General features: G+C 40.2%; 1 protein-coding gene across 2 annotated transcripts in view; it reads right to left on the bottom strand.

Annotated features, from left to right (window-relative positions):
• Window positions 1–18,906, bottom strand: part of LOC108601013 (nuclear hormone receptor FTZ-F1) — a 34,871-nt gene that overhangs the window by 3,687 nt on the left and 12,278 nt on the right. For both annotated transcript variants that reach the window (XM_033293846.1, XM_017987640.2), the window contains exon 3: window positions 6,654–7,178. In XM_033293846.1, coding sequence (XP_033149737.1) covers window positions 6,654–7,178 — 525 coding nt within the window. The remainder of the gene's footprint in view (window positions 1–6,653; window positions 7,179–18,906) is intronic.

An 18,906-nucleotide genomic window follows, 5' to 3' on the forward strand; every position in this document is an offset into this window, starting at 1 on the left:
GAATACAGTGGTAAACTATAACACAAACTGAAACGCAATAAAAAATGCGAGTCTTATGGCAAATGCAGAAATGTTAATGCGGGCAGGGGGAGGAGGCTTGCATACATATATGCGTGTGTATATGTGTGTGTGTGTGTGTGTGTGTGGGGGTTGCGGTTGTTTTTATGGGTTAAACCAAAAGTATGACACACATACAGAGGCAGACACCGGCAGCGGCAGCGGCAGCGGACACAGCAGCACAGCAGCAGCAGCAGTGGCGGCGGCGGCGGCAGCGAAGCGCTGTTGATTAGAAGACGCAATAGACATGCATAAAGTGCGAAGAATAACAACATAGAGTGATGGTCTCTACAACTGCAGCCGACAGGTGCTGCTGCTGCTGCTGCTGCTGCTGCTGACACACACACAGACACACGCACACACGCTAGACCATAAAATATGCATTTCAAATGCAGTGCAGTCAACAGCAACAACAAAATTGCAAAGTTCGTTTTTGTTTCGCTGCGAAACAAGTAACTGTAATTTAGGTCAAGCGTATTGTTTACAAATAATCAACGCGCTTGTATGTTTGTCTCCATGTCTCGTCTGTGTGTGTGTGTGCAAAGACAAAAATAACAACAAATTTTGAGTTGCGCTCTCTCAAACGCAAAAGCAATGAGCAGCACTCTCTCTCGCTCTCTATGTCTTTGGCGCTCTCATTCACTTTGCTGGCTGGCATGGCAACTCGAAAAGCTTTCTATTACGACATTTCGCTCAGCAAACTCTTTTACAACACACACACACATATAGAGAGAGAGAGAGGGAAGCACACTCTGCGGCATTAGACAACTTTATTGAGTGGAGTAGGTCAAGGACAGTATTTGAAAACTGGGACAACATGCGCGTTGTTGTTGCCGCCGTCGCCGTCGCTCTCTTTTCTGCTTTTGCACTCTCACTCTCTGTCGCCAACTCTCACTCTCACTCTCTCTCTGTGGCTCTAGTTTGCGTCTTTGTTTTTGTCTGTGGGCGCTCTGCTCTGGCTCTGCTTGTAATGGTTTTTCCGGTTGTGCCATCTTAGGGCCAAGTCAATTTATGTTGAGTTGATGCGGGCTTAAGTGCCGCTGTGTGTGTGCGTTTTTGCTTGTGGGTGTTGCTATTGCGTAGGTGTGTTGTCTATTATTTTTTTCTGCTTTTTGGTAATATTTATAGTCACATAAATCGCAGGCTAATACGCTGCTGCTTCGCTGCTGCTGCGTTGAAACATTGCCTAAGCTTAGCTTAGCCAAACTCTGGGCAAAAACAAAAGCACTCGAAATTGCTTTTAAGTGCTGCGAAGATTTGTGCAAATTCACTTACATAATTTTACTTTTAGCTGCGCTTTTGGTTTTTGCAAGTTTGCATTTTTTATATAGTTCGAGACTAAGTAATAGATTTTTAGTTTATTGCCTGCGTTCGGCGCCACACGCCTGACCAGGAAATCAATAAGTGACCGACCTGTCATGCTATGTTCTTGTGGGCGCTGCCCCCACTGTTGTTATAATTTTTTTAGGGCCCGTCAAAGGCAACAACTAAATTTGGGTCACTAGTGCGTTTGAGTAATATTTTTCTAACAGTCCCCCCCGTTGCTGTTAACCCAATTAATTTCGATTCAATCAAGCGCAAAGGCATTAAAGAGTCCTGAAAGTTCTTTCTGCATATCTAAGGACGAGCCTTATGTAGGATATTTTGAAAGTTGGTTCATAGTCTTCTTGCCAAACCATTTTAAACTTGTGTCTGACATAATGTAAAGTAAATAAAGCTCACAAAGTGCACGTTAATAATTGATTGTTTGCGTCCACCATTGCGTATGATTTATTTAGGCCGTATTGCGTATACGCCACGTCAGGCATGCTAAATCGGCTAACACAGCAAAGAGCGTTGGAAGTAAACCATTCGACCTAAGATGTTTATTTTAATTATATTCATAACTCTTGGTACTTCATTTGTTCTCACTTTAAAAAATTCAGTAACACAAGATGTAATAAATAATAAATAATTAAGTTAAATAAAACAAAAATAAAATAGAGTAAAACAGATTTTGAAAAATATTTGTTTTAATAATAAAGATATAATTTAAAAAAAATAAAAATAAATAAAAAAAACTAAATAAAATAAAACAGCAAACTTTAAAAAATATATTATGAATTATTATTATTAACAACAATTTACAAATTGTCAAAGCCGACTTAGTCGCATTATTCCCTTACCCACATAATCAATAAACATTTCAACATATTTGTTGAACAAATCGCATGTGTAATGCGCTTAACGCAATTTAACATTTTGCCATTCAAGAGCCAATTGTACAAAACTGAAAATCAAGCACGTAATCCCAAAACTCACAGAAGTAGCTACAACATATATAGTGTGCGTGTGCCGATATTCTATATTTGAGCAATAATGTAACTAATACAACAATACCATGTGGCTTGATGTGTACAACATGTGGTCGGACAGACGATATATGAGTCATATTTTGTCTGAGGCCCAAAAGGCGCGCATTATATGTATTTCCAGCAGCTGATTTCCAAAGTTTTGAATTTGAGACTAAGCCACGCTCTGCTCGCTCTCTGTCTCATTTACGAGTTGCAAGTAAAAAAAAAAAAAAAGAATGCCGCAATTATAAAAACGTTGCGCTTGGCAAAGAGCGCAACGAAGGCGCTGACGAAAGCGTCAAGAGATTACAACAGAGTTGACAACAACAACAACAACAAGAGCTGTAAAACGGAAGGACGGAACGAGCAGCAGCAGCAACAACAACGGCCAAATATCGTTCAAAATAATTCAGTGAGTATTAAAAATAAAAGCATTGTCGACTACAACTACAAATATAGCTTTGCCTCTCTCACTCGCTCCCTCTCCCACTTGCGCTACATGTTGCATTGATTACAAACTCACACACACACACACACAACACACATAAACACTAATAACGACACGCTTGTATTTATATATCACGTGCACGCACACACAAACACTGTGGAATCTAGGTCATGAGCGCAAGAGATGGCACGATGGGCCAAGTGCGCCTAAGCGGAAATAAGATGGCAATACGACAAGGCACACACACACTCAAGCGCATATATGTGTGTGTGTTTGCTTGCTTGCGAGAGTAAGAGTGCGAGCGTGAGCGGGAGCGTAAGCTAGAGCGCCATGCTCTTGCCTGTGTGTGTGTGTGTGTATAGTTGTAGTTGTATTTGTATTTGCATTGGAGCTGCGAACAAAGCAACAACAAGAACAACAACAGCAGCAGCAAAGAGGCAAAGGCTACGCCAGCAACAAAGCAAAGCAAAAAAACGAATTTGGGGGCTACAGCGAAACGAGGCGGGGAGTGTAAAGCGCGCTAGGGGGACAAAGGACAAAGGCGCATGCTGTGTGTGGAAATTGTCGTAAATATGAAAGCGAATATTCGTGCATAAAAAAAGGATATAAAAATTGATATTGCTCATATGACAAATGTGCGAATGAACAATAAATACGCCATTTTACTTATTATTTCTTAAAACGATTTGCTGGCAACAAAGCAAACAATCAAAATATAATTTTAAAAATATTATTGTAATAATATATGTAAATCAACAAAGAATTGTTTAATGACTGTTTTGTAATTTCACACAACGTTTTTTGCTGTTATCGTTAATCTTTCAGTGCTCTGCACTCAGATTTCACCAACTCGGCTTACAAATGGTAAATAATATTACATACGCATACATGTATGTGTGTGTGAGGCCTGCCATGTAATTTTCACACTTTTCCACACTCTCGATATTAACAGCACTTTGCATAATAATTTACGGCTGTTTGTTGTCAATGGCCATGCCGCCACCCCCTCAGTTGCTCCATATGTGAGACTGCCTTATGGCCCATTTAGGCCACACACACACACGTGATAAATGTAAGCCACAATCAAAGCTTTGCTGCTTGATTTAAAGCACAAAACTGAAACCATAAGCAGCGCACCAACAAAAAAAAATTATTACAAAATACAAACAATGTTAAGAGCGTATGTACGGGCACACACACTAACACACTCACACCAATATGGAGAGAAACAACTCACATGGCTCGCTTTGCCATTTCAAAACCTGAGCGTAAAGCTAAGCTCTCAGCGCTGAGCTGAAGTCAACACACAGCTGCTTTGCTTGTATTTCTCTGTGTCTCTGTGTGTGTGTGTAGCTTACAGCAGCCGCTCTCAGCTTGGCCCTTTTTTGTGTTTGTGTGTGCTTAAGTATGTTGGCATGTATGTATTTTATTTTGAGCTTGCGTTTGCGGCGACGGCGGCGGCGGCGTCGAGCGGCTGTCAGCACCAGCCAAATGCAATGCCGACTCGACGCCCCCGCAGCGACCTCCTCTCCCATCCACCATCCAGTTGCTGCTGCTGTCGTTATGGCGTTTTTTCTTTTTTGCTTATTTTAGAGCACTGCCAACAGCGACTTGTGGGTGAGCGAGAGAAAGACAGAGAGAGAGAGGGAGAGCGTATGAGTAAGCCGCAGTGTGTGCGAGTGTAAGCGCGAGGGCAAAACTATTGGGGCCGGTGCATGCTGCACTGCCTAAGGCATTACACATAATGACTACACACAATATTTACCACATACATACAAACATACGAGCACCTACAAACACACTTAAGCACACACACACACATGGGCCTATGCACATTTGCAGATGACTGTATGCATACTAAACGAAAGCAAAAGTTGAATTCATTTTACTTTTTAGCTGCAGTAACCTGAAGCTGCGTTGCCTCACAAAAAAAAACGTGGGACAATTGAATGAAAATTATAGGGAATTTGAAAAAACTTGCAAACTATATTGACAAACTTAAAAATAAATAAATAAGAAATAGAAATTTTAAAAGTGAGCTATTCGAAAGTAAATTGCAGGGAATTTATTGAAAACTTGTAAGCATAAAAATAATAAATTTAAAATAAATAAATAAATAAATTTTAAAAACTAGGATATTTAGAAATAAATCTATTCAAATCTTTTAGGCAATTTAAAAAATAATTGATTTAATTTAATTGAGATGAGATATTGAAAGAAGAATTAAAAAAACTAATAAACAATGTTAACAAATCTCCAAATAAATAAATTCAAATTGAAAGAAAATTAAATGCAATCGATTAAGAGCTTGTAAACAATTTTAATAATTTTTTTAAAGAAGTTTATGTAAGGCAGAAATAAAAATATTAAAGCAAAATTGTTTATAACAAGAGAGTGTCCTTTATTATAACTAGCTTGGTCATAATCAATTCTGCTTTACGTTAGCTTAAAGTCCTAAATTACGTATACGCAGCTAAGCTGAGTTTACATCCTATTCTACTTTAGATAAAGAATATGAAGAGAGTCGAGGCTATATCTTACTTTACTTCACATATAAAATGTTCTTATATATTTTTCATTATAAAAATTGCTCTACCTGTAGCTGAATCTTTGATTGGAAGCACAAAAACAATATTTGCCAGGTATTCAATTGTAAATAAAACAAACGACAGCTAAACGAGGCAAATGAAGAAAGCCAACAACAACTTGATACGCTTGTTGTCGTCATTGAGAATCGTCAGGCGAGAGGTGTGAAGCAACAATAACAAGCAAGCCAAAGTCTTCACTGTGTCGAGGGCACAAACAAATACGAAATTCAGCATTTAAAATTTTTATTTATTTTGCTATTTTGTTGTTGTTGTCGTTGTGTTCCCTTTGTTTTTTGTTTTGCTCTGTTTTGCTCTGTTGTTGTTCTCTGTTTACATGTTTGCTTAAAAAAAAACTTGGGATAGGTCTGGAATACGCTGATTCAGATACGAAATTTAAATACAATATGTAAATGAGAATTCCATGCTGTGTCATGCGCCCAATGGAGCGCAGCAAATTGAGCCCAAAAAGCGCCTGCCAGACTCTTTAATTATTTACATTTGCATTTGCATAATGTCTGTTTAATTGTGAATCCTTTTCATGCATACTATATAGATATATATATATATTGTAACGCTTGGAAAAATAAACAAAATTTCCCTAGAGCGCTGCACAGCGAGTTTTCTTTTTTGGTGTTTCTTTTTTTTTCGTAGGCCCATTTATAAATAATAAGGAATATCGATTTAATTTCTTTTGGGGCGTTCTCTTACACTCGCTGACGCTGTCATATTGCCTATATATAGTATTTAGTATATGTAGACATCGTTAGAACAACGTATGTCTGCATGAAATTTTCATAGTGTGTGTGTGTGAGCAAAAAAAGGGGTTTCTATAAATTGTTTGACTGGCTTGAGTCAGCTGCAAATTACGCATACGCCGTGTGAAACAAAGCGCCTTTTTATCCAAGTGCACTAACAATTGTTGAATTGAAACTGAGACTACCAATTGCTTCATTAGCATTTTAACAAAGTCAGTGCGAGAGCGTCAAGGTTACAAACATATCACTCATACGCAATGTGGTAAACAATTTTGAGGGTCAATAGGAAATGCTTGCGACGTGTCTGCCTTGTGCCTGTTTTTGTAAATAACAAAAGCCAGGGGCACATCTAGAAAACTCGCAGAGCGAGGCAGCAACAGATTTTGCAATATTCTCGAAACTGGTTTGGGGTTTGCCCAACTAATTACTAATTACAAAGAGTTAAAAACAAATAAAATTGGCAGTTACTCACCCTCTAGTTTCATGCCCACCTCGAGGCATTTCTGGAATCGACAGTATGGACAACGCTTGCGCTGGGTCTTGTCTATGTGGCAGGAGCGTTCCGCCACACAGGTGTAGACCTTTTTGTTCTGCACGGTGCGCTTGAAGAAGCCTTTGCAGGACTCGCAGGTGAGCAGGCCGTAGTGGTAGCCGCTGACTTTGTCGCCGCACACGGGGCAGAGCTCCTCGAACAGATGCTTGAAATCGATGGCCTCGCCGTTGGCGCCAGATGAGGCGCTGGTGCCGCCATGACCACCATGGCCACCAGCTGCAGCACCCGCGGCACCCGTGCCGGAGCCCACACCACCCGATTGGCCAGCTACATTGTTGGACATGTGCGCGGCAGAGTTGGAGCTGCCGCCGCCGCCGCCCGCATTGGGTGGCAGCAACATGTTGCCGTTGTAGCCATTGGCGGCCACATTGAGCAGCTGCGTGGAGCTGCTGCCACCGCCGTTGCCGCTCTGCTGCGAGTGCGATGAATTAGTTTCCTGATAGCCTGTCGGAAATATATACGGTGAATCGAAATTGTATATATACGAATAGGAGGAGGCATTGAATTGATTAGCTGCTGCATTTGAAGAAAAAATGAATATAATGTTGCTGATGTTGCTGGCTGCTGTTGTTGCAGTTTTTAATGTTGCAGCTGTTTGCTGCGATGGTGGTGGCGTATGATGTTGCTGCTGCTGCTGCTGCTGTATGGTTGCTCAACTGCAGCGTGTAGGCGCTGTAATCGTTATCGGAATTGCTCAATGCATTGCTATCATTATCATTGTTATTGCTGCTGCTATTGTTGTTATTGTTGTTGTTGTTGGTTGTATTGCTGTGCGCTGGACTCGCTGGCTGCTGCTGCTCGAGCTGCATGCTAAACGGCGAGAGATTCAGCGACGATATAAACTGTACAGTCGCCTGTTGTTGATCCATTTCTAATAACATTTCATTTACTGTTTGGGCTACAACTGCGATATAATTAATATTTTCTTGCTGGACGGTTGTTGTTGTTTTTTTCGTAAGTTAAAACTTGATTACTTGCGCTTTGAATATTTGTTTATTAGCTTGTTTACACAATTATGTGTTGCTTGTTTTTATTTTGTTTTTGTTTATTTGTAGCTTGGAATAATTTGATTAGTGTACGGTGGTTTGTCCTTTGCACTTAACGCTTGCTGATTGATTTTTATTAACAACATTTTCAACGCAACTATTAAACATTTGAACAAATTGTGTATAACGTGTAGTTGCGATTATAACATATTTCAAAATTTGTGTTTAGTGAAACTTTTGAAATTCGTTTGATTTGACAAGAATTTTCTTATTTATTAATATTTTTAACTGATGTGCTTTTATTTAAAAAATTGTTTTGCAGGTACTTTGACGGGTGAGTGAGAAGATTTGTTGTTTATATATAGAACTATGTTTATATATATATATATTGCAAGATTTGTATTTGTTGCCTTGGTTAAGAGGTAGGGCTTTACTATTAACTGTATAACAATTTAAACGTTGATTGTTTGCAGAGAGAATTGAAAACACTTTGTAAGATTTATGTGAAGCGCTTGTTTTGGTCACCACGAGTTGTATTTATATTTTTATTTTTGATTCGTTGTATTGCACTTATTGCATTGCTTTGCTTTGCTTTGCTATTCGCAGTTGTTGACAAGGCACACGCCAAAGCAAGAGAACATAATCCTTGGGCTGTTGTTCCTGCAGTGGGTGCACAATTGCCACAGAATAAAGCGAATGCAATTCTCTCGAGACGAGGAAAGCAGCGAATGCAATTTGTTGAGTTATTGTTGTTGTTAAATTGTTGCCTAAAGCTGCGGGATTTATAACTTTTGTTTTATTGTGTTTTGTTGCGTATATTTTATTGTATTGCTTGTGCTTTGGTTATTTAGGCCAAAAGCGAGCGCACAAATTTGTAATTTTTTATAAACACTCACACACTCTCACACACACACACTCACATTTGTTGGTAAGCACTAAAAATTATGTTGTTGTTGTTATTGTTGTTGTTATTGTTGTTTTTATTGTTGTTGTTGTTGTTTGGCATATGTATTATATACTATGTTGATTTATATACATATATAATGTATATTGTTGTGTTGCTTTTGTTGTTGTTGTTGTTGTTGTTTGTATTTTTGGTTAATTGGAAAAAAACACGACCAACATCAACCACGTATCTCGATTGACTAACCAAGCAAGCAAACGAGGATACCCGCATACACTAGAGCGTGCTGCGCTGCTGCCGCCAACTGCTGCCAGCAGCGACGACAGCAGCGACGTTAGCGTAGGCAGCGCCGCAGCGCTTTACTCTCGCTCTCGCACGACGGCAATGTCGCCATATTACGTATGCGCCACACTTGTGTGCTTGCGCTCGTTTTTCGTCGTCGGCAGCGTTCGTTCGTTGGTTCGTTCGTTCGGTCGGTCTGTCTGTCTGTCCGTTTGCGCGCTTGTGTTAGTGAGCGGCAGTTTCACTTTCAATGCGCGCTCACGCTCTCAATTTACTGAGCGCTTACGCTGGCTTTGGCTTTGCTTTTTGCTTTTGCTTTTGGTTTTTGCTTTTGCCTTGCTTGGCTTGACTTAGTGGCCCCCTTTTTGTTGCTGTTGCTGCCGCTGCGCTGCCGCTGCATTGAAATTCAAACTGCGCTGAAAGCGAAAGTGAAACTTTTTGGCATAGCTTTTGAGCCAAGAGCCCCCGCTGCTGGTGACGCGACTCATTCTTTTGGACCCGTTAAAGCCGCTGCCGTTGCCGCCGCCACCGCCGCAGCATATTATGAAAGCGTTTTCGAGCTTAACTTTAAAGCAGCAGCAGCAAGCAGCAGCAGTTCGGCTATTTGGTAATTGGTACTCACTTTTTCAACTTTATTCCACTTGAAATTAATTTTGTTGCTTTTGTTTTTTAAAGTGCGGTCTTCTCTTCGTTTTTTTTTTAGTTTTTGGTTACTATTATTGTTGCTGTTGTTTCTGCGTCTCTTTGGTCTCAATTAGTTGTGGGTTTTTGTTGATGTTTCTGTTGTTTTTGTTGCATTTGTTCATGACACGGTTTCCATGTGGCGTGTTTTCGTTTCCTATTTCTGTTGTACATTGGTTTTGTTTTTTTTTTTTTGTTTTTTGGGCTCTCAATTTCAGAGCTTATTGTCAGTATTTAAATTTGTGACTAAAAGCATTTTGGTCTTTTTATGATTATTTTATGGTTGTCAGTTGTGTTTTGAAAAAGTTTTTAAAATATGTGCATCGATTAGATAGTATTGAATTAAAAGTGTGCATTGGTTTATATAAAAACAATAAGAGCAGCTTTAAATCAATATTTTTTGAATGCTTAATTATTATTTAATTATTTGTTGTAATATTGTGAAATACATAATTTAATTTAATGCATTTTTTATAATTTTGCACTACACAAATTTGATAAGCTACCTAGACGCTGTTCTAAGCTCATATTTATAACTATTTTGGTTATTGCCGTCACCAGCTGCTGCTTTCTGCTGTTGCTGTTGCATTCTGACCCCATTAACACGGCGTATACGTAACGTAACGCGTCTGCCGCCAAAGTCATTAAATAAAAACAAAAAAAAAACTATAAAATACCAAAGAAGGATGTGCCCTGCATGAGTTACAACAAATTACATAAGTGCTTTCGGCTGTTTGCCGAACCCAAAAGGAGCATAAAAAAAGGCACGCAAACAAACTTTCACTCAATGCAATTCCCAATTCCTTAAGCAGAGACGCAGCAGCTACAACACAATGCCCATTAAAATGCAACGTTTTTTTTTTTTGGACAGTTCATGAATCACAAAAAAAAGGCAACGAATTTTAAAGAAATAATAATATTAATACGAAAAAAAAGAGACTGCAAGTATTGCCACATTGAGTGTGTTTTTATTTTGGGCAACGGAACGAAAAGGGAAAAACCCCGCACAACGGAACAAAATGCAGTTTAAACGAGCGAGCAAATAACGAACTTTAAATACGCTTTGCTAACAAATTAAGTCTGAGCAGTATGCAAATCGTAAACCGCAACAGCTTGGAGAGACTCGAGTCCGTTCGCTCCATGCGGAAATACCTGAAATGTAACTGCTGCTGCTGCATTCTCTACGCATTGAGCGAAGACGAAGACAGTTGCCTGCCACTGTTACTAAAATGTATTGATGAGTGGCTGCTTACGAAACTTGCAACGCACTTAAACTACGAAATACGTTTAAGCAAATGGATAGCTCCCCCATATGTACAAAGGTAATTTTCATTTCCTTTGGCGGAATGGCATGGGGCATGGGAATGGGAATGGGTGGTGGGGTCTGATGTGGAGTCTGCCCAAAATGCCGCTGGCCAAGTAATGACAAGTCACAATGCGTTGTATTTATCACATCTGTGTGGCAATCACCCTAACACACACAACACACACAGCTACGAATTTCACTCTCACTCTCAGTTGTTGTCTTTTAATCATGCACAAGAAACAGAAACAGGTTTTGCCACAGACACCAGATACTCAAGTAAACTACAAGCAACAAGCTATAAAGATACAAGATACGAGACCTACTTCTGTGCCTGCCTCGCTTGCAGCTTCCACTTCGCTACTCCATTTAAATGGCTGTATAACTGTTGCCCAGATCCGCAGTAACCCAAACTTTGGCAGCAGCATACCAAACTGCGAACCCCCCACCCCACCCCACTCCAGCCATCCGCCGTTAACTGCTACGGCTACGTTGCTTGTTCTCGTTTTGTTTTTGTTTTTGTTGCCGTTGCCTTTGACTTGTGCGCATGCGCAATGACTTTTTCGACAGTTGTTTGTCAATCGCAAGTTGGCAGCTCTGGCAGGCAGCAGTGACGCCAAAAAGCAAATTATTGGCGGTACAGGCGACAAAATAAGCATTAACATTAAGCATATTGTACATTACTTATCAAAAAATAAAGCATTTTAACGCCATTTAATATATTGCAAATATTACGTATACGTTAGATATAAATGTTTGATCAAACCATTAGCGACACTTTTGCTGCCAGTCGCGCACTGGAACTGCCAAAAAACTTAAGGAAAAAACTAAGCTAAATGAATGAACAGCGACTCACTCACTACACACCCCCAACCCTCCACCATTCGCTAGTAGCCAGCATTGCATGCGTTTTGTTTTGTTTTGTTGCTGCTGCTGCTGCTGGTGGCACAAATGTTAATGTCGTGTGGTACCCCAAAAAGACAGCCAACTATTATTTGTTGTTTTATTTCTCAGTTGAATCTTTTTGTTGCTGCTTTTTTTTTGTTCGATTGCTGCCGCTGCTGGAGCCCATTTTGGGGCAAGGGGTCTCTGAGTGGACGCGACCTGTGCGAGACTTCAACTTTAACTTGGACTTCGACTGCGACTGCGACTTGTGCTCAACTTGCGCTTTTTTTTTATTTTTTGTTTTGTGTATGTTGCCAATGCTTAATTTCATAATAAAACATTAAACGTATAAAATTTTGCCATGGAACGTGCGCAGAATTCAATTCAAAATCTCAATTGCTTTTGGTTGTTTTTTTTTTGTATTTTGTATTTTTTTAATTTTATTTTATTGGTCATTTTGGTTGACCAATGCAGGCTGTGTGGTCATTGAGTTTTCTGGCTCTGGCTATAACAAAGGTTTCTACTTTATTTATTTGGCTAAATTACGGCGCTTTTCGATATGTTGCTGTTATTGTTGTTGCTACGCTTTACGCAATCAACAGTTAATTTTTGGGGCCGCTGAGTTCTGAAAAGCTTTGTGGGCTGTTCACTGAGTGGGTGGAGGGGCATACAAATTTAATTTATGTGTGTATTGCTAAATGTAGCGGGACATTTAGGTACAATAGTCGTATATTTCGAAATAGTTTTACTTTTTTTTTTGGTGAACACATGTTTAAGTTTGTAGGTTTTGTTTTTGGGCTTTTGTTGCTTTGGAGCCAACGCCATGTGGTCAGAGCTTGTAAGAGGGACGGCAAATTAATTGTTGCTTGTCAAGCCTCTGAAGATACTTGGAAAATGCTGAAGACTGTGTTTTGTATGTTAAATATGAGAAAACTAATTAATACATGCGCCAAGTTAATCTGCCAACAGTTGCTGCTCTTTCATATGGCTCGCAATCCGTTTGGCGCATCCCGTTTAGAGTCGCCCACAAACATTTTTCAAATGAGGCAGGTCACTTATTCGCTGAGGGGACGCGTCGCACATCGAACGTCATCATCATCATCATCATTATAAATATAATCATTGTCCCCACTGTAAAGCGAAGCAAACACACTTAAGCGCCCGCAACAACAACAAACATAAGCGGTAGCTAAATTTAGAAAACGAATTATACATAAATACATACATACAAATACATTAGCCACACACACACACACATATGCGGCGCTCGAAAGCCAAACCACAGCAAAAGCAAAAACAAAACGCAGCACTGACAACAAATGGCAACAAGAAACCCAAAAAATAAATAAATAAAACACAAACAACAAAACAAAAAAAAAACCAAACTCGTCTTAACCTGAAACGAAACCTTGTAACATTTTTCCCCAGCTTGGCGACGCTGCTGCTGCGCTGCTTCTCAAGCTTAATTGACGTGCCGGTTTACACACGCTGGCTGGCTGGCTTGGCAACGCGCTAGACGGCGGGGAGCGGAAGCGGGGTCAGGCGGGCGGTACACATGCTGCAACAACCAAATGCAGCAGCGAGAGCGCTTTAAATTGCGCTCTTTGGCGCTCTCTCGCTGTGATCACTTTTGCTTTCAGTATGAAATAATCGACAGCGACGTTGGCAGCGGCAGCAACGTCAGCAGCGCCAGAGAGTTTTTGAAACGAGAGCGCACGAACAAGTTTTCGCCCACATGCTTCGCCCTAATGTCGGAAACGACGACAGAGCGCGCTCTCGCTCTCTTTGCGCTGTGTGTTGCGCTCGCGCTCTTTTGCTCTTGCTCTTGCTGCTGGGTGTGCGTTTTATTTGGGGCCCGCTGCTGCTGCTGCTGCTGGGCATGGCATCACATCATTGAATAATGTAATAAGTGAAAGTGTGACGCTGTATGTGTGAGAGAGCGGGAGAGCGATTGTGGCGACTGAGGCGTCGCAGTCGCTGCCGGCGTTTGCTGCTTCGCTTGACCTACTTTTGTTGCTGTACAGATTCAGGTCTATGTTAGAGAGATTAATTTCGATTTCGTTTCGTTACGTTTCGGTTTTTTTTTTCTTTTTTTTTATGCCTAGGCCTATGCACACAGTTGGGGAGTTGATGGTGAAGGAGGGGGAGGGGCGGGACGGGCGCAACTTATGCTGAGCATTGTAATGTAAAACTGTTGCCATGTTGGTGTAGGTTGTTCATGTCTGAAGAACTCCAACTGCGTGTGCGTATGCGTGTGTGTGAGTGTGGCAACAACAAAAGCCTTAGGATAGGTTCGAGACTTTGACTCTATTTATATGAGACACAGCAAAGTTGCCGCTGCCACTGGCTCTGCCTTTGCTTTTAATGTTAATGGGTCAATGGGAAATTTAGTGGGGCGCGTGTGGCACGCTTGATATTTGAAGTGTGTGTGTGCGTGTGTGTATTTGAGAAAATTAATATGCCTCAGGGTGTGTACACACATATGTTTCAGGGTAGGCATATTTTATGCTGGTTATACTAAATTCTTTTGCCTGGCTTTGGACAGAAACTAGCGCACATAAATAATCAGGTTAGCAAACAGCTGGTGGGGCTGCTTAATTTACAGCACGTGTGCCATGGAAATAGACAAGTGCAGTCATAAATTAGGCAAAGCAATTGCAGTAAGTATGCTATGGAAATAGAGTTTTGATAGATAAATTTACGCTACGCTTTAGCAAAACCTACCTCACTTCAATTTTGTTGCTAATCGTTACTTTGTGCTGATTTGCGTTTTTTTTTTAATTGTGCACAACCCATTAACACAATTATGCTTATCAGACTTGCACAGACGCTGCACTTTGGCAACAATGCGCTGCAGCAGCAACAATAATAATATAATTAAGCATATTACGCTTCATTGGCTTTGTGTATAAAAAATAAATTAAATGGAAAATGCAAAATTTCAATTAAATTAAATCAAAATGTTGCATTTTTTATTAAGGCCATTAACATGCCTGAAGCCGCCGCCCCCAGCAATCTAAAAGAGCGCAACAAAGCAAAATCCACTATGAGAGCCAAGTGAGCAGCGCGCGCGTTGGCGGTGAGAACAAAAGAGAGCGAAGCGCATCCAGTCGACAACGGCGACGTCGACGACGACGACGACGACGATTACAAATCAAAAGCTTCAGAAAACGTAACGAGCGCGGGAGGCGTCAGCGGCGAGTTGAGCTGTCGACGTTGACGCTGCTGCGGCGTTGCTGCTGCTGCGGTACGTAAACGTTAACGCTGCACAAAATATTATTCAAAAAACCTTGACACACTTTTGTGCGCGCGACGCACACACACACACACAGAGACAGAAAGACTCACATGCTTACATATAATACAAACATGTATATAAATATATATACTTAAATATACATGCACATATAACGAGAGATACTCGCCAGGGACAGTTTCGACCGCAATTCAACGTCGTCGCCGTTGCGAGGAGGTCAGTTTCTATGCTTGTATATATATTATATATATATATATAGAGTGCAATTCTGAGTGATGCGCAATAAATTGCATTTAGACTCACAAAACAAAGTGCGCTCCCCTCTTCGCTTACAATTTGTTTGGACTTTTGTTTGCAGCTAATTAAATTAATTAACGCATACAAATTATATTATTATTAATAGATGCAGTTAGCTGCTTATTGCAATTGAGGTCAGGCCATAAAATAATAAAAATCTTTGCAGTTCGAGCGTCTATATCAACAATCATCGAACGCTGACGTTTTCGATAAGCATCTACATAAATGCATGTGTGTGTGTGTCTTTCAATTGAAATCGAAACAGGTGCGGCCTCCATTTTCTGCAACATTTGCAGTTTTTATTTTTAGTTTGGTCGCGTGCTCGTCTTTAATTAACTTTGAGTTTCATTCAAAGTTGAAAGCGCTGGATTTTATGATATTTTTTTAATATTAATAAGGAAATTCTTAGCTTTTATATCAACATCTTGTTATCCTTTGTCAATTGTCTGCCTTTTAGTTACTTGTGCTTTGTTCTAACTAATCCCTCATTAAAATTTCATTTTCCATAAATCCTTCACTGCTTCTGTGTGGATTTTTAAGCGCAATATTATTTTTATATATGCACGCAAGTAAACAAACAATCGCTCCGACTGCAATGCAATTCATTTGAACGTCTCACGCGCAAGCAGCAGCAAAAGAGAGGAGCGACCACAACGCCACCCGCTCTGCCACCCGCTCTGCCACCCACTCCCACTGCCACTAGCCTCCCTTATATGCTTGCTCACCAACCACCACCCGCCGCGTTGCCGCCCGTCGTTGCAGTTGACGAAGCTCGAAACTGGGTCACGAGGCCACAAAAACAATTGCAGCAGCGTTGGCGGCAATATTGCAGGGGCGCAGCGGCGGAGGGGGGCCTTAGAAGGGGTTGCCTAAAGGGGAGGCGACGCCGACTGCTTAAAATGCAATGCGTGTTTCAATAGCGCGCGCGGTTTGAAGTGTAGCGTAGTGGGTGGTGGGTGGGTGGGTGGTAGGTGGTTGTTCGCAGCTTGGGGAGTGGCCAGTGCGTTTAGACAAATGAGCTGGCGCTAAGGCAACAACAGCAAGGAGAACTTGGCTTTTTATGGAAACGCTGTTGGTCAGGATTTGGGTCGCCAATGCAAAGCGCTTAATTAAAAATATTCTTGTCTGTATGCAAAGCATATATTTTAATTAAAAATATTATATATAGCTTAGAGACCCCTCTCTCAAAATGTCTATGCAGCTTCTTACAGTTCCGATTCATATTCATTTGCATTAACATATAAATCCATTTGGTTTGACGCTTTATCATTGGAATTTCAATAATTTGCGGCTGTGCCAAAAACCCAAAAATCAAAATCGTACACAAACAACAAACGACAAAAAACGCAGCGTAAACCAAAGCAAAGAAACATAAACACACACACAATCAAGCAAATTGAATACATGTGTGTCTGCCTGACTGTGTGTGAATTAAAAACATAAAACACAATTTGTGTTTATTTAATTATTGTTTAAGGCCCAAGGTGCCTGCAACAACAACAACTAAAATCGCTTGTCAGCCTAATTGGGCATATGCATAAATTCTCGAATATTTTTTTTTTCATTTGTTGTATTTATAATAATTAGCATTCAATGTATTTATAAATGTGCAACAAAGTGCTGTAGACACTTGAATTGATTTAAACTTTTATTTAAAATAAGCCATAGAAAAGTTGTTTTTAAATTAATTGATGTTTAAACTTTTATTTGTGCGCTCTAATAAATTATTCTTTAACTTTTTTATGGCATCTGGCATTTGCTCCAGTTAATATATCAGAGCATATTATTAAATACTGCGTTTTCGCTTAATCAGCAACAAAATCAGACAACAAAATATTAAAAGAACATTTAGGCGTTCACACAACTTGAAAAGCAAGCACAATAAAAATAGTTTTTTGTTTTTGTTTGCTTTCGTATAAATATAAATAAAATAAATAAAAATTTTGCTTCGTCTGACTTGCTGACGAAGCCAAGACGCTGACGCTGACGCCGCTGCCAACGTAGCTGAAATGTTCATCAGTTGCTGCTGCTGTTGTTGTTGCCGCTGCCCCGTTGTTAGATATGGTGACCCACTAACCTACTTTTTTCAAAACGTTGAAGCTTTTTACATACACACAAACACACACAGATAGACCGACAGACACACACACACACACACACACACACAGATGCATGTGTATAGCTTCTTTAAACTTTTTTTGTTTTTGATTAAAATTATATAAACAAAATATTCAACAACGCAATCGACACAAAAAAAAATGAAAAAGAAATAATGAAAATAAAACAAAAATATAAGCAAAAGAAGCAAATAATATATATATATAGCGCGTTGTCTCGCTCTTGCTTTGGTGTGTGTGTGTGCATTGCGTAGCCGCTGCGTAAGCCAGGCGAGGGCAGCGGCGGGGTACGGGGCGTAAGCGTGTGCTGTACATGAAGCTTTTGCTTATTGTTATTGTTGTAATTGCTGCTGCTGTTGTTACTCTTTGCCTTGAGCAATGTACAAACCGCAGCAACGTGAGATTCCCACATGGCGACGCTTCACTGAACGCACACACACACACAGACACAGAGAGCACACGCAATAGGCAATAACAATAACAATTCACGCCTAGTCCGTCCGCACGCTTTACTACGGCCACGCCCCCCGCTGCTCCCTTTACCTTTAACACCAGCCAAGCAGCTGGTTTCATTAAACAATCGCTCACACACACACACACACACAACCAATACATGCACAATATTGAACCTAACCCAACAAAAAACGCTACGCACACAAAAGCAGAAACAAAAAAAAGCTTACGCACTTTTCTCTCAATTCTGAAACTTTGTGCTTGTTATTTTTGGCAGCTTTTTTTTTTTATTTTTTAGTGCGTAAAAAAACAACAACAACAATGACAACAAAAGAGCCTCAAATATTCACGATCGTTTGCGCAATTTTATTCATTCAACGCACGCACTTTCGTTTTCGTTTTCGTTTTTCTGTATTTTCTGTTTTTATTATTGTGACAAATTTCTGCTGAGTATGCATTATTTATTTATTTAAATTGCTGCAAATAATTGCTAAAAATTTACTGTATTTTGTGGATTTTATTGTGGGGTATTAACATTGAATTTAATTAACAGACTAGCCATGCCCCTAATTAAAGCACCAACAACAATTTCAGTTTCAGTTTGCAAGAAATTAACTTAAACTTTAATGTCATTGTCACTATTATTGTTTGCTTAAAACATTCCGTGGAATTTTTTGATAATGACTTGGCCAAACGAGTCTCAAGCGCTTTGCATAAATTAGTTGAACATAAATATGTAAACTAATAAGAGTCTAAGCTCTGCTTTGTTGTTGTTGTTCTGATCTCAAAGGACACGCGGCGTTGCAGTCAAGTGGGCGGTGTGCGGCGCTCGCTGCCTTGCTAACTGGGTCAAATGCAATTTGGGTCACCTAGATTCGATTGCCAAACACAGCAGCAGCAGCAGCAGCGGCAGTAACAACAACAAGAGCGCTTCACTCAGCCAAAAGCAGTGAGTCAAACCCCCAAGCCGAGTCACGACGACAGCAAAAAAAAAACCAAAACGAGACA

The sequence above is a fragment of the Drosophila busckii genome, chromosome 3L, assembly GCF_011750605.1.
Source record: "Drosophila busckii strain San Diego stock center, stock number 13000-0081.31 chromosome 3L, ASM1175060v1, whole genome shotgun sequence".
Lineage (NCBI taxonomy): Eukaryota > Metazoa > Arthropoda > Insecta > Diptera > Drosophilidae > Drosophila > Drosophila busckii.